Below are 16,309 nucleotides of genomic sequence, written 5' to 3' on the forward strand. Positions count from 1 at the left end.
GAAGAAGAAGAAGAAGAAGAAAGAGGAGGAGAAGAATAAAGAGCATAAGCAGAATATCTATGCCCGTTATCACGGGCATAGATAAGGAGAAGGAGAAGTCGAAGACTAAACACAACAAATACAATATCTATGCCCCGTTGCACGGGCATAGATAAATATTGACTGCTATGAGGGGCATGGTTAAAATTATAGGCCCAAGGTGATCTCAAAACCATGCTATGACCGAGGCCACGCCGGGCATAGTCATGGTTTTGAGATCACCGTGGCCTATAATTTTAACCATGCCCTAATAAAAAGCAGTCAATATTTGTTTTATATACCAAATCTTAAGATTCTTAAGTAATATCATTTAGCAGTTTGATCGTGACGCACGTGACCGGTCCATAGTTCATTTCCATGGACCGGTCCATAGTTCATTTTGCGGGCATAGTTAATTCAATGACTGCACTTTCAACCAATCAGATGACAGGAATCTATATATGAGGTATATAACATGGTCTTGAGATCACCGCGGGCCTATAATTTTAACCATAACCCGAATAAAGCAGTCAATATTTGTTTTATATACCTCATTAATATAGATTTTTGTCATCTGATTGGTTAAAAGGCCTATTTTATTGGTCATCTTAGGCCATGATCAAATTTACAAAGAAAGTTTTTCGTTATGAACCGATCGCGTCACCGCAACTGGCAGGCAGCGTTGGCGCCAGCGTGCGTAATGCTTGAACATGCTATCGCGTAGAGTTTGATCGGGACGCACGCCGCGTGATGTGAAAATGACTATGCCCGGGGAATAGTCTTTTTAAAAGACTATTGCCCGGGGAATAGTTCAGTTTTTATAAAATTCTTAAAAAGGAGGGCATAGCTAATTCAATGACTGCACTTTTAACCAATCAGATGACAGGAATCTATTGACGAGGTATATAATGCGGAATGAAACACTGCCCACAAGGATTAGTATTGCTTCAATTATTACAGTACTTCTTAACACGGATTTGAAAAAAAAAATGTGCTGGATTCTTGCAGTGAGTGTTCAATGGCTTTTTCAGTTCAAATCCATACACCCCTATGGAAGACATTTAATCTTCCACACAGGGAGCGTGAATTTCAACCATGCGAACTCACTTATGATTGGTTAGTATTTTCATTATTATATCCATGATGGTCGTGCGTTCGCATTGTACTTTGAAATAATGCGACAAACTATCGCAGTCGGATCGCGTACAGCTGTTGGCAGATGTGTTCATTCAATTGGAATTTTTACTTCTATTTCTTGTACTTTTCGACCTTTATTTCTCATTCAAAAGTGGGTCAATAGTACCAAAATAAGCTCATTTGAAAAGGGTACCGATGTAATGTTCAGAGATCATCTCAAAACGCTTATCAACCCAAATTTTGAACATATTTTGAGTATTTGAAATTTTGACTTTGGAACAGGAATCAAGAGTAAAGAATGGTGTGATTACTAGATTTGTTCTAAAGTACCTGGATGTTTCAGTTGTACCATGGGACTGCTTATAAATCTTCTCTGGCTTGATCTAACCATAGACTACTAGTAACAAGGGCACAAGCTTTCCCCTTGGCTTGAAATCAACGGTTATTCCTTTCAACCTATTTCAGTTCCATGTCTGACAGTAACCACAATTTTAACCAAATTATTGGTCTATTTAAAAATCTTAGATTCATCAGCCAATGGTCAACTGTTGTGCTTTCTATGCACTGCATCAATAATTGTAGCACCTTTTCAAGAATTCAGGAAATTTGAGGAAGATTTCCATCCCTGATAATGTTCATTATTCACTTACCAGATAGGTTGCTCTGTGAGATGTGTGTATAGGAAACTTTTAGTTACTGTCTCATTTGATACAGGAAAACCTGGGAAAAAATAACAAAGAAAACAAAATGTTTACACAACATATATATATTGGAGGAAGTGATGTTACTTTTACATTGGCTCTGTTTGAATTAATTTCTCAGAAGGTACAATACATTTGACTTTATGCAATCTGTAATCTTGGCCGAGGGGCACTCCAATTTTGGAGGTGACGCATATGTAGGGCTGTTAAGACCCTCTTTTTCAGCATCGCTGTCACCCAAAGACCCCATATTTTTTACAAACACATGCTCTGTCACCTGAAGACCCCTATTTTTCCATTTGATCTGTCACCCAAAGACCCTTACAAGTTCAATTTGAACAGCAACTTTCATTTATCACTGATTTTGTTACTTATTTTGAAAAAACAAAGAAATTGAAGCCATTTAAAACTAGAAATTCAATTTTTGAGGTTTCTGTGGCGCTGTTTCGGCTCTCACCCAAAGATTCCATTTAGGGTCATGTTCTTACCCAATGACCCATATTTTTTACATTTTGCTCTCACCGAATGCCAAAAATCATGCTCTCACCCAAATGTCCCCATATTTTTTACATTTTGCTCTCACCGAATGCCAAAAATCATGCTCTCACCCAAATGACCCCATATTTTTTACATTTTGCTCTCACCGAATGCCCCTTAGTGCGAGAGTGCCAGCCCTACACCTATATCCATATTGAAGTGGGGTAAAACTTGTTTAGGGGGTGTTTGAAAACAATTTGGTCACGCATGCGTACACTCTCATATTTGAGTGATCCCCCCCGGGATATCAATGAAGAATTCTTATGTGTTCAATTGTTTTCTGGCATGTTCAATGAACTATATCTTCTTTTCTTCCCCATCAACTTTCTGCTCATTTTGTGAGACTTTAATTGCAACAAAAATATTATCTTGTTTTGCCAAATAAAACATAGTTCAATCCTAGGGCAAAATATATAATACTTTTTAATTCCCCCAAAATTAGTGCTGTATTTTTTCTGAAATCTGGAGTAGCACAGTAACACACACTACCCAGTACATATGTAACCTCCAGATACCAACACAGGGTATGAACGAGTGTGCAAGAATGTTGTGTGCAGATAATTGTCTAGCATTGCTGTATTCACAAATTTTATCATATTTGCTTGAGGTGATGAGCACATGGTGACAGTGATGCCAAAAATATGTTTAACCATTGGATTGGGCTGCTTGAAGATCACTTGCTGCCACTTGACAAAAATTGGTGCATTTGCGATCATCATGCCATTTTGTTTTTTGCATCATTTTGATTATTTTTGGCAATTCAGATAGAAAACATACTTTCAGAAAACCAGAAAATGTCATGTCTGGGAAAGAATTTTGCACGCTTCAAGAGCAATAATTATTGATAATGATAATTTGCTGCTGGCAAAATCGGTCAACCAATTACTTTTCCGCCCAATTTGGTGATTTCAAACAATTTGTTTCCAACATCCACCCAAAATTAGGAAAATTAGGTATATTTTCCCACCCAATTGGGTGATTCTGAAAATTGGGTGCATTAAGTGAAAATTTTGGGCTACCAGAGCCCTTGTCGTGGCCTGGCACTGTAAACTTCTGGCAACACTGCATATAGGGATAAGATTGAGATTTTACATGCGTAAGGAACGACACGCAGCTACAGGACTTGTGTAACTTGAGTTTTATAATCAATGGAAACAAATTTAGCGGGCCAAAATTATAACGACAAAACAGGAATTGATTATCACATTTACTCTAGAGGCAAAAGGCAAGTTTTATTGGTGGCCTTGAAAACTGAATTTTTAAAGTTGTTGAGTAGCTCCAGAGTCAAGCTCTGTTTGATATTGTTGAAAAGAAGTGATCTTAATGCGCATTTGCAGAATGTGAAATTATTTAAGAAGGGGGAGGGTTTTGAATACATAGGTACAAACAGGCCCGTATGCAGGATTTTTTTGGGGGGTGCTGATTTTGAAAAAGTGGACTTTTTCCAAAGGGGGGGGGCAATTTTGTGAAAAGTGGACTTTTCCCCCAAATTTGGACCTTTTTTGACCAAAAAACGTAAAAAACCTGATTTTTTTGCTCACTACGCTCACAAATTCTTAAATTTTGGGACTTTTTGTATACTTTTGCAAATTTGGGGAGGTGCGGTCGCACCCCCCGCACCCCCCCCCTACTTACGGGCCTGGGTACAAAATCTGATTTTGAAATGGTCTATTCCATTTTAAATCCATACTACAGTGTGGACAAATATCTTCCACAAGAGAGTAGATTTCAAAATGAAATGAACACATTTATAGGCAGCTCCATGTAAATTTGATGCACCCTCTGAGAAAGATTCCCTGAATCTTCCACAAAGGGAGGGCGAGTTTAAGATATTTCCAAAATCTTCTAGATGGGGAGTGCGGACTTTAAATGGATTAGCCCAATAAGCCCTTACACTATTGTCTTTTTTTTACAAGTTTTTGGTTTGTATTTCTCTATTGTTCAATAAGTACTCATACCTCATGAATAAACTGGATGTGTGGGATCCAATCACATTAGAGACCTGCCCCCACAAAATGAGTGTAAAAGTCGTAAGTTGGGAGATTTGAGACATTCCAACTGTTGAGTTGATGTTCTTTGCTTGAAGACACCTGTATTGGCAGTGGTATATCCTTTGTGAATGGGACAGAATTCAGCATATTATGTCACAAAGGACATATGTCACTGAACACATAATAGTACACTTTATAATGACCGGGTTGTGTGATATGTGATAGGTGCTCAAAAAATTTACAAACACGCTGACTACCATATTTGGATATTGCATAATTAATGCACTAGTGTAATTGGTTGCTATAGTGGCATGTCCCTCGCCTGCTTGTTTTTAAATGGAAAATTAAAATGAAGTAAGTATCCCGGGGTAAGTATATCTTCTTCTTTCTAGAAAGAATAAAAATTCCCTTTAAAAGGGAAGGCCAGCGTCAATGCAGAAGAGGTCTTGTAAATAGTTTGGGTCACCGTGAAAGGCATTTTTTAGGATCACGCTTACATCCATGTTACATGACAGTTCACCAAACCATCAATGGTGAGAACATGCACACTGAAACAGCAAAACACATTAACTCCTATAACTCCTGTCAACTCTTTAATTCATTACTCCAAATTGTTCTGTATTTTTGTCTTTACTGCTTTTTACCCATGCTTATTATAAAAATCAAGCAATACACTGCAGTTGTTATATAATTCGCTATGTTAACTCAACTTACATGCACATTTTATTTTAAAATAATTTTATATTATTTCGCAATGTATAGTTTACTATAAAGTAGATAGTGGCAAGCACATGATAAAGGACTGATCATTCACTACAATCTTCACTTTTAAACTGTATTTTTTGAATGTGTTGATTGTTAGTCCGAAACTCCTGCAAAGCTATGGACATGGCATCTTACCTACTCCATTCTGTAGTCTGCATTGTGTGTTTTCTCAGTCTTCAATCATTTTGTTGAATGTAATTTTATGAATCAAATAAAAAGATAGAAATTGGCCTCACTTTAGTTATGTGTCATTTTACAGTATTTATCATTTATAAAGTAAGACAATAAATTATTTATTTTCTATAAGTGCATGTCAAAATATGGGATATATTGTTCAATATTATAGCTAGCCCCTAAAAACTTTATTTTCAATCGGATTTTTCCCGTTGAAAAGACAAAACTGATGTTAAAGATAGCAATAATATCATCAATAACATTTTGAGTCAATTTTATCCATAAAACGATACACGATAGGATAGATAATTACTTTGACTTCAATGTGGTCCATATAATGAAGATTTTGATTCCACAACATTATTAGATCTGTTATCAACATATCAATTATGCACTCACAGGCAACCAAACATCATGCTATGCTCACTAGTCCACTGATATGACCTCGTGATCATTCCCCCGCTTTGACCATGTCATTTTTTTTTGATATGCTGATTGCTGAACAAGTTTATGTTTATATGTGTAGGCCTAACCTATGATAACTTTTTAAGTCATAATTAATTCAAACATAACTTTGGCAATACTCGATCGTTTTCGTTCGTTGAAACGGCAAAACATACTTTCTTTTCCTTGCAAATCGAATTAGCAGACATCAAAAACATTTCCACCACGAGAAGTAAAAAAAATAATTCATACCAATAGAAGAAGGCTATAATCTTAGCTAATCTTTAGTGTACACAAACCCCATCTCAGAATTAGGTACCAGCGCCCTATGCGCTGGCGAAAAGATATATGATTCAGATGAATCAAAATAAATGAAAAGTGATGGATGTGAATGAGGTTAATGTATCACTTGTTCCTTCAGGGCTGTCCTCAGGGTATTCCTTGGTTCAAAAGCAAAATGTTGATTTTTTACAATACATTCAAAACAACTGATGCAGTCATTAACCTCCAAATAATCCAGATATTTATAGTGTTAATGATATACTTGAAAGCGGGTGAAAATAACCAAGGTCAAAGTACTCTGAACAGATAAACAAGAGGCCAATTCAGATTCAGCGGTCAGTACAGTTCTTTTATATTGCCACTCATGAATATTTCAATGTTCTTCATTATTTATAGATTATACTGCAAAATTTAGAATACTTTTTTCTCTACTTTAATCAAAACCTTTAAACCATCAAGATTTGACATCGGACATTTATACACATTAAACTAAAAAGTCAAAAGTTTGGTTTGGACAGGAATGTGCCTCTGAGAATTGTTTGCCAAACTTTGCCAAATTTGATACAATTTCTAAAAATCAAAACTAAAACCAGGAATTGAAAAGGCAGTATAAAGTTGAACTTAAATAAATCATCAAAATAATTTTAACTTCCGATTATAACATCAAAAGTAAAACATAATCCGATATAATTTTTATGCTGAACAAACTTCAACAAAAATGTCATGCAATGATATCACCTTATTACATTTATTGCTATTTAATAATGACTACTTTTTTTACATAAGATTGAGAATATAGGCCTATAATCACAGACACACGGACAGACGGACAGCAGTGATTCTACTGTCTTACTCTATTCCATAGCATAAGACAAATATACATACCTTCAGATTCATGGAAAAAAGTGAAGCACATATTCATGAGACTTTTGGCTGGACCGAAATCATCTGCTTCATTACATCTGGAAAAAAACAAAAACACAAATGGACATAAAATATTATGGGAAATTTAATAAACTTATATTGGTAGGTGTGTCATAAGCACCACACATTTGATATGATCAGTGCTGACCTGTACAAACCCTTGATTGATATTAAAAAAATAACCTATATTAGGCTATTCCATTTAAAATCCACACTCCCAGTGGAAGATGTTAGAAATATCTTCCACAGGGGGAGTATGAATTTCAAATGGAATGGATACATTACCAGCTCCATTTAAAACTCACCTTTCCTCAGTGGAAGATTCAGGTTGAATTTCTCTCAGAGTGTATGAAAACATTCCCCTGTGGTAGATATTTCCAAAATCTGCCACAGGGGGAGTGTGTACCTAAGTAAGCCATCACTTGCCTACTGATGGCTCTGAAAAGAGCCATTCACTGAAGACCCCTCTTTAACAGAGAACAAGCAAACCTCACCTATTTGTTGATGTAAAAGGTTTGGTGGCTCTGAAAAGATTTGTTCACTGAAGACTGCCCCATGTCAACAGAGAACAAGCAGACCTCGCCAGATATCTGATAATTTTGCCTTTTGTGATTTTTTTTATTAATAACGGTGATGAGATACACTGTAAAATAAACTATACATATCAATTTTGAAGTATTATCACAATATTACAACCTCATGTCCATACATGAAAGAAAGATTGAAGCATGCTGAAATATAACATAACAACATGAAATACAACAATGGTAATAAAAATTGCAGAAGGCAGCCATTTGAGATACAACAGTATGTGATGTACTATATAGCACAATTTTGCATCTGAACTGCTCAGATGATATTATTGCAGAAAGGTTCTTAGCATTGGCATTTTCATATTAGAGAATATATCAGCAATATATTGCAGATTAACTACAGGCTGCTTGTGCTATGATGATAGATTCAGAGCTCTGGGAGATTCATATATGCAGAGTTACCAAATGTGTTATTGTATCACCAAATTGCGCTACTGCACATAATCATGATATTAAACATAAAGTAAAGTTCAGTGGTTCTTAAGATAGCTCTTGATATTTTGAGAAAATATCTAAAATCTTGAACTTTTTATGTTGAAGTCTATATGGCTAGCACGCAGAGCATTAAATACATGTATGCCTTAGGCCAAAAAAAAAAAAGGTTCGTCTCAAAGCTGACGCCCGCAGTTGTAAAATCCCACGATTTGACAAAAAACAAATGCGGAAATTTTTTATTTCAAAAAAAAAAATTTTTTATAGTTTTTCCAGAAAAATCGGCGAAAATCAGACTTTTTTCTCAACATTTTCTCGCCGTGATTCTAAACCAACTATCTCGCTTTTTAAGAAAGTTTCCAAGCAGTGCACTTACTATAAAAATGTTGCTTTATGCCATAAAAGTTCGCCGAATTCAATAAAATTCAGTTCCGACTCGCCAAAGTGCAGAATTCAGCAGCATTGCAAGCACATGGATGAGTGTAAAAACTCAATAAAACTGACATTTCATTTCAAATGAGTTCAAGTTTAGGCCAAATATCATTATATTAATCGAATTAGTGGAATATTTTGACTATAAAACATAATTCATGGTCAAATTTTTGTCACTTTTTCTTCGACTCACGCCGCGCCGGGCCGGCAGTTCAGTGAGTTATTCACAAATTACATGACAATCTGAACTGACCTAATCTGATCAACAGAGGGCCAGGTAGGCAATTTTTTTTTTTTTTTTATTTTATTATTTTCGTATTTTCGGCGTAATAAAAAAAAAAAAAAAAAAAAAAATCATTTCGCATTTGTTTTAAATTTCTCGTCAGCTTTGAGACAAACCTTTTTTTTTTTTTTGGCCTTATCAAACAAACAAACAAAAAGCCCACAAAATGGGCTGAAAATTTGTGGCAACCCTGCATTTCTTAGTAAGGTGAGCACACTCCAACATAGAATTAAAATAATGATTACAAGTCATAGCACACTTGAATTTTTTTTAAAAGAAAGAAATTGAATGTGCCTGTACATATCATGATATCAAACAAAACTGGGGTGGAGCTTATAAACAAATGTCCACATTGAATGGCTCAGTTCAAATTTCTTGTATTGTATGATAATAGTTGTAAAATATATTCAACACCAATCTTGCTTATTGATATGAAGTGTTTAGTATAAGGTAGATGTGTAATATATTCAGAATCCTTTAGTTAAATTACAAATTTGACAGGTCTCGATCATGATCTGATTTTGATAAAAATGGTCTCAAGCTTGTAAAAACATTTAAAAAAAGAATAGTTTGCCATATCTCAGGTGGTGTGTTACCGTCGGTAACATGGCAAAGAATATCAAATTCCATTTTGTGTTAGCCTTGACCTATTTTGTAATGTTACTTATGTAACAAAACACCCAAAACAACTCAACCTTTCTCATTTTGATATATTTTTGCCAAAGGAACAATTTGAGACCAGTTGGCTGTCAACTGTGATTGACCTTTGACCTTTTTGCCTATAACTCAATAACTATATATTGGAGACTGGTCAAACTATACAATACTTTTTTGGAGTCCTTATGATGAGAGCAATACATTGGTATGGTTTTTAACAAGATTCAACCAACTTTGAAATTTTAAATTTCACCCCTGCATAACTTATGCCATAAGCAACCATTTTGGATTCATGCAAATTAGGCACTGTTCCACAGGGACATTTGATGTGTTATTTAATATGCTTTTCTGAAATGAATAGCGATTTAAATGTATTCTGTTGCAATCAGTGGTGGGTTAAACCCTTAATGATTTTCTTAATTTGACTGGCCTATAGAGGTACATTATTATTATCATATAAAAATAGTACTCTGCAACATACACGTTTGTATATGTCTGCAGTATCTTGCCCGGGTATATGAAGTATATGAAGGAAGATTCTGAGAAAATAATAATGAGTTATATTGCTCTAGTGATTTTGATATGAGAGACAAAAACATGTATAGAAATGCCCCATTGCTTTTTGCAGTCATCATTCTCCATTCCAAATTCTATTGCCACTTATTCATTATAATCATCTTTGATCCAATAAAACCATCATACACCCAGACTTTACACACTTTCCGTTGTTTGAAAAGCAACCCCATTACTTGGATAGAAATGGGAGGCTAAATTAGGGCCTATAATACCGCATAAATAATAAAATTGAGTGAATTACCCTTATAATACCAATGCATTCCAGGAAATTAGCCTTCACCTTGCAGAATTTAGCAGATTCATCCACAGACAAAAAGGATCCATTTACTTTTTAAAATATATCATTTATAAATAGACAGCACACCTCTTTTTTCAATGAGCATAACTTTACCATCAATCTTTATTTTATGTGGTTGAGGCATATCCATGGAAAGATTGTGTCATTTGTGTGTTCAAATCTTGCATTTTTAGTGATTTTTTTCCTTTTATACAAGTAGTGTTTTGTGTTGTGAAGTAGAATTTTCAGATCAATTTGAGCAATTTTGACTTTATAGTGCCCTCTGATACACTGTGAGATTTAATAGCACAAAAGAGTGCTTCGCTCACTGCTCATTTCACTCATGGGTGAGGCGGTCCGCGACCAGAGCTAGTTCTAGATCAATTTATGTAACATACTTATGCCGACATCTGTGAAATGAATTGACATTTTCAGCTACTCTTGGCAAACAAAAAAGATACCATTTTGCATTGGGACCTTATAGACAGACTGTCCCTATACATACAGATATCAGTTTTCATACCCTTAAAGCATTGTCAACAAACATTCTATAGATGTCTTCCATTTGAAGCATACATAAGCACATGATGAAACCTGTCTACTTGAGAAGACGAAACTTAATCGATGGCAAGGTTGTAATGTACAACTTGATACCGGGATATTGTAGAATTGGACCATGTAACAATGCAAGTTGTTGCAAGTGAAACCATACTCAAATTATGAAAACTGGGATAAAGAGGTTACAACTAAACCTAACCCAAAACCTAACCATAGCTCCTATCCTAACACTAACCCAAACTTAACCCTATTCCTAACACACACCCAAATGCTAACCCCAAACCTAACCTTATCCCTAACCCTATAATCCTAACATAAAATGCCCTAAACTGCAACTATAACCCTTTAAGACTAGTGACCTTTTGTACTAATGTGCTGTTCCATCCATAGATGTTTATGTGACAACCCAGCAAAGTCCACTGCACAGTAAAACAAAATATATAGAAAAGTTGATATTCAATGCAGGACATCTCCCCAATTCCAAATACATCTACGAATGGTCATTCTGTGTCCCTCTATCCATACTAAAGAACATATCCTACTATCGGAAGTACTTTTTTGGTGTAACTAATTTTTGTAAACAGAATGTCTACATTAAGATTCATTTTTTCCTAAAACTGAAGAGATATCAATATTTATAAAGATTATGCAATTAATGGAGCATACACTTGAAAACATATTGACCACTTTAACAAGAAAATGCTACATTTAAAATTAAAATGTAATTGCAAAGAATGAGCTTCGTTAAAATATTTGATTTTGGAGCACACCATTCTCCTGAGACATGGGATATCTTTTACAGAGGCCGTTGTTGTGAAGGGTGCTTCAACGTGTCACAGAGCATAATGTCAGACTGACCTGTGAAGGAGATAATACATATTATAGGCAACAAAGGTTTGTCTCTGGTCATCGTCAATTGTGCAGAAAAACATTTGTCCCTATTTTCTTTTCTTTTTAAATTTTTTTTAAAAGAAATTATCCTGCAAAATCATCAAAAGTCCAAAAATAATTGAAAAATAATACAGAAAAAAACCCACATGCAGCATTGTATTTCTATTCTCCTATGAGGCCTAAGCTGACATATATGTCCTCCCAGGTAAAAACGCAGTGTCTGTAGATAAAAACCATAGTAGATACTACCTTGGGAAGCACAATCAGTCTGCTTCCAAATTCAAAATACAGTAACAAATAGATACTGTTTTTGGCTTTTATTTTGGGACAGATAATTTGGAAAGCATTTGGTTATAAGTTGATAGACTGAAGGGTCATTAGTCCAAAAACCCAATAACCCAAAAACCCAATCCTAACTCTTACCCTAACCATAACCTTAAACTTCACGCTAAGCTTAACCTATAACCTAAGTCCTAATCCTTACCCTAAACATAACCCTAACCTAAAACCTAACAATAACTCTAATTCTTATACTCATATACCCTAACCTTATTCCTAACACTAATCCTAATCCTAACCCTTATCTTATCCCTAATGACCTAACTCTAATCCTAAGCTAACTTTAACCATTAACCTTCAGAGTCACTCTGCTCACCAAGTAAAATATAGTGATAGATCTCTGGATACATCCATTTAATTCATTATCACTTTGAAAATTAAATTTTCAAATTAATCAAGGTCTCATGATTTTTCGTTAAGCATAAATTAAAATGATACTTCGCTGCATCATGATATGACATGTGATGGGCCAAAGAAACATTGTCCATTGACTGTGTGACATGTATGCATGACCTGTGCTGTTGATCATGGCCACAGTTAGTTCAATTATTAACATATTTTTCATCCATAAAATTCATTAGGTACCCATATGGTGGAAAAGCTGCTGTCAAAAAAATTACTGGAATGGGTCATTAAACATTTTTGTCCTCAACAGACACTAAAAGGCAACTTGAAAAGATGTAAGATCAGTTTTTACAAGGTCACAATGAATGTTGTATTGAAGAAAACAATGTAGAAACTTTACACACATCATCAATAGCATCATTGAATATCAGCAGAGTTTAATACCCATATCAAATAGCAGTCACAGCAAGTGACGGAAAAATTGCTAGTTATCAAAAGCTGGTAGCGATTATGGAATGCTACCAGCATTCAATTGTGGCTAGCAATGTCGCTAGACAGTTGCTTTGAAGTCAATGCTAGTAACTTCTGATTGCTATATCAGCAATCACTTTTCCGATCAAGCAAAGTAACGTAATCATGAAAAAATGCTGGACGCTGTGCAACTGCTCAGTATGATATCAGCATATTAAACTAAACTAAATTGCCCCGCTCTCCTTTTTTCTAATGTCTTCTTTTTTAATTTGAAATGTTTTATCCTGGGTGCATCAGGCTGTATTGTAAAACAGCCCTGAATACATTGATTCTGAATTGGAAGCTGGTAATCAATGTAGCACCTCACATTGCTAGTATAGGCAAGGCTTCTTTGTATATGCACCAAAACACTAGTTATTTTACTTGAGGCGTGTCAAGTACTGAAGATGTCTGTCAAGGGGTCACACCAAGCATGCTTAGCATCTCGTCCTATTCTCTATCTGAATTCTGTCACTCCATCCATAGATTATCAATGCTCCATCACTTTGCCATACCTATCCATCACTGTGCCATATGAGAAGTGATTAGCAACAGGGGTGTATCCAGAAACCAACACCAGGGGATGGATTGGACCCCGGGTGCTGAATATTCAAAGTACCTTTTGAAATTGATAGAGGGAGGAACCAATAGGTTTTGCCTGTTTCAAACTGTCAATGTTTATACAAATCCATGGCTTTGCCCGGTTGAAATTTTATATGAATCTTTGTGTAAATCGAAATTTTATATGAATCTTTGTGTAAATCAATTTGTGGAGGATTTCTGAGCTACTGTAATAAATACCTTCTCAGTCAGTTCTTGTACACAATGTTTATGAGGCCATATTTTTATGCTGTGATAAATTTGCGTACAAATTCAGTTAGCCACAAAAAACCTGATTTGCATTTCATGTCACTCGGTAAATCCCTCGTGAATGAAAAGGTGCTGAAAATCTCAGCTATGGTGTTCTATACTGTCATACCTTGTCCATTTTGCTATAACAATGAAAGATAACAAATGCTACTAAGTTCTACTATCCTAAAAGAGCATAATAATGTAACTAGTTCTGCTACTTTTTAAAGGCAATCTAATTGATCTTGCTATATACTGATAATGGTGATTTAATTCAACTACTAAAAACACTTTCTAAATTTTGCTATCTTCTGAAGATAGCAAACTAAACTGGCTATGACATCAGCTGAAGATAGCAACATTAACCAGTTTTGTTCTCTTTTGATAACCAGTCGGGGAAAATTGCCAAATTATGAAATGTAACAAAGCTGGTAATACATTTCCTCATCTGGAAATGGGTCCTTGTGCAATGCACATTCAACAACTCTTCCTATTCCTTTGTACAGAAGCCAAGCGTTGTTAATCCGTGTTGAATCCACACTTTTCCAGTAGCGTACGCAGGGTTACGCGTACACATCACGCATGAGCGCGTAAAATTTGTCATGACTGGAACTTATGCATAAACACTTTCATAATGTTATTAAAGTAGCAGCTAAACATTACCGTTTCATTCTTTTGTTTTATTGCTAATAGGCTATCAACATAGAAATCACCAATCTTAAGGTTGAGTGGCAATAACAAACGGATATTCCGAAAGGAAAAATCATGAGAATTAGACGATATTTAACTTGTATTCATTGTTGAAAGGGATTCAATCATATTTTTCACCATTGTTCATCACCGCACCGATTAACAACTCGCGTCCGGCGCATCTGCGTGGTTTACTTAACCACACAGACGACTCGAACGCATCATTGTTAATCGGTGATGAACAACGGTGAAACATGATTGAATCCCTAAATGTGCATGTTTTTTGAAATTGGCAACCTTACATCATTTTCTTTGATGGACACTTTATTTTATTTTTGCTCATGAATCTTGTTTTAGATATTTGTTTAAAACATAAATATTAGCATGCAAATCTGTTGTGAGCTTTTAATTATTTGCTGTGAGGTTTGTATATAAATTAAATTCAAAAGTTCATTAGGCAGCTGTGCACTCTCAAACATGCATGTAGTAAAGTGACATAACTTCTTAATTATTCATAAAAGTATACAATTTTTAGAGGCAAGACATCAAGGAATCTAAATAAAAATACAGATTTGGTGTAAAAATAACAATTATGGTGAAAAAAAAAAAAAAAGTTTGAGAATTTTTGGTAACATTTTTTGGTACATTAGAACAAAACAATACTCTTTCCAAACATTTTTGTTTTGTTTCAGATTTTTTCCCTTTATCTTGAGACTCTATTCCAGAAACTGTGTTTTTATATATTTTTTAATATTGGCCTTATTTTTTGAGATATTAACCATATAATGCAACAAAATGAACTTTTTGAAATTCACACATGCCAATCTGCACAAAATGATGCATAAAATGCCTGGACTGATAACAAGATATCTATCTACTTTCTAATTCGACACTAGACAGCAAGTGTAATTGGTTCTGCTATCTACTGAAGACAGCAAACAAAACTGGCTAGATCTACTTAAGATAACAAAATAAACTGCATTTATTATCTATTGATGAATCACACTTTACTACATCTGCTATTTGCTGGACAGAAAATGCAATTTTTGCTATCTACTGAAGATAGCAAACATTATCATATTGGATAGCCATGTACCTCTCTCCTTCCTTTGCTCTCTCACTCCCCCTCTCTCTCTTCCTTTCTCTCTCTCTCAAGCTAATGAAGTCAGTAACCTTTACACACATCCCATTAGACATATTGGGAAATTGTAATCATTCAAATAATCCTGAAAATATATATGTGTCTGTCTTTAAATGTGTGCCTTTGCTGTTATTGTGTGCGTTTTACTTTGATGGCATACAGTTAACGGAAATGAACACAGGTGGTGCTGTTAACCCTATGCTAGCATCAAATTTCCTTGCTAAAATATTTGAGAACCAAATCAATAGTATTGCAGTGTTCAGTTTTCATATAATATCGCACTTTGTGTTGGCACCAAATTACTTGTGACCTTTGGGGAAAAATTTTCACAACTCCATATTACTATCATATGAAGGATTTGTTATGGGACGATTGCAGGATGTCAGCATATGTATGATTTGTACATAATGGATATATATGATGAATCTCTTGCCAATCTCAAAGGCAGCTCTGTAAATGTTACAGTTGTCAGTTTGTAGCATTTATTACATTGGAAGACCTTCAAGTCAATAAATGTACAACAAGCCTTTAACAATGCATGTAATGTATAGAACAGATTCAGTTCATTTGTTACACTCTGGTCTATGCCATGTTTTTAGTATGTTTCTGGGGTAAAATTTACACTAGAAACAATCACATGATTTTTGAAACATTCTTGGAAATGGACAAGGTACTTTTTATTGAAGGTTCTACAGGATATTACAAATTTGTCTTAAAAGTGGTTCATGTTGTTTATTTTTTATCATCATAATGAATTGATGGA

The 16,309-nt window shown here is 34.9% G+C and overlaps 1 protein-coding gene across 2 annotated transcripts in view; it reads right to left on the reverse strand.

Annotated features, from left to right (window-relative positions):
- Window positions 1-16,309, reverse strand: part of LOC140136335 (uncharacterized protein KIAA0513-like) — a 132,784-nt gene that overhangs the window by 37,300 nt on the left and 79,175 nt on the right. For both annotated transcript variants that reach the window (XM_072158061.1, XM_072158062.1), the window contains 2 exons: window positions 6,935-7,011; window positions 1,806-1,875 (listed from right to left, as the gene is read on the reverse strand). In XM_072158061.1, the coding sequence (XP_072014162.1) occupies window positions 1,806-1,875; window positions 6,935-7,011 (147 nt within the window). The remainder of the gene's footprint in view (window positions 1-1,805; window positions 1,876-6,934; window positions 7,012-16,309) is intronic.

This window comes from Amphiura filiformis, chromosome 16 (genome assembly GCF_039555335.1).
Source record: "Amphiura filiformis chromosome 16, Afil_fr2py, whole genome shotgun sequence".
In the NCBI taxonomy this organism is placed as follows: domain Eukaryota; kingdom Metazoa; phylum Echinodermata; class Ophiuroidea; order Amphilepidida; family Amphiuridae; genus Amphiura; species Amphiura filiformis.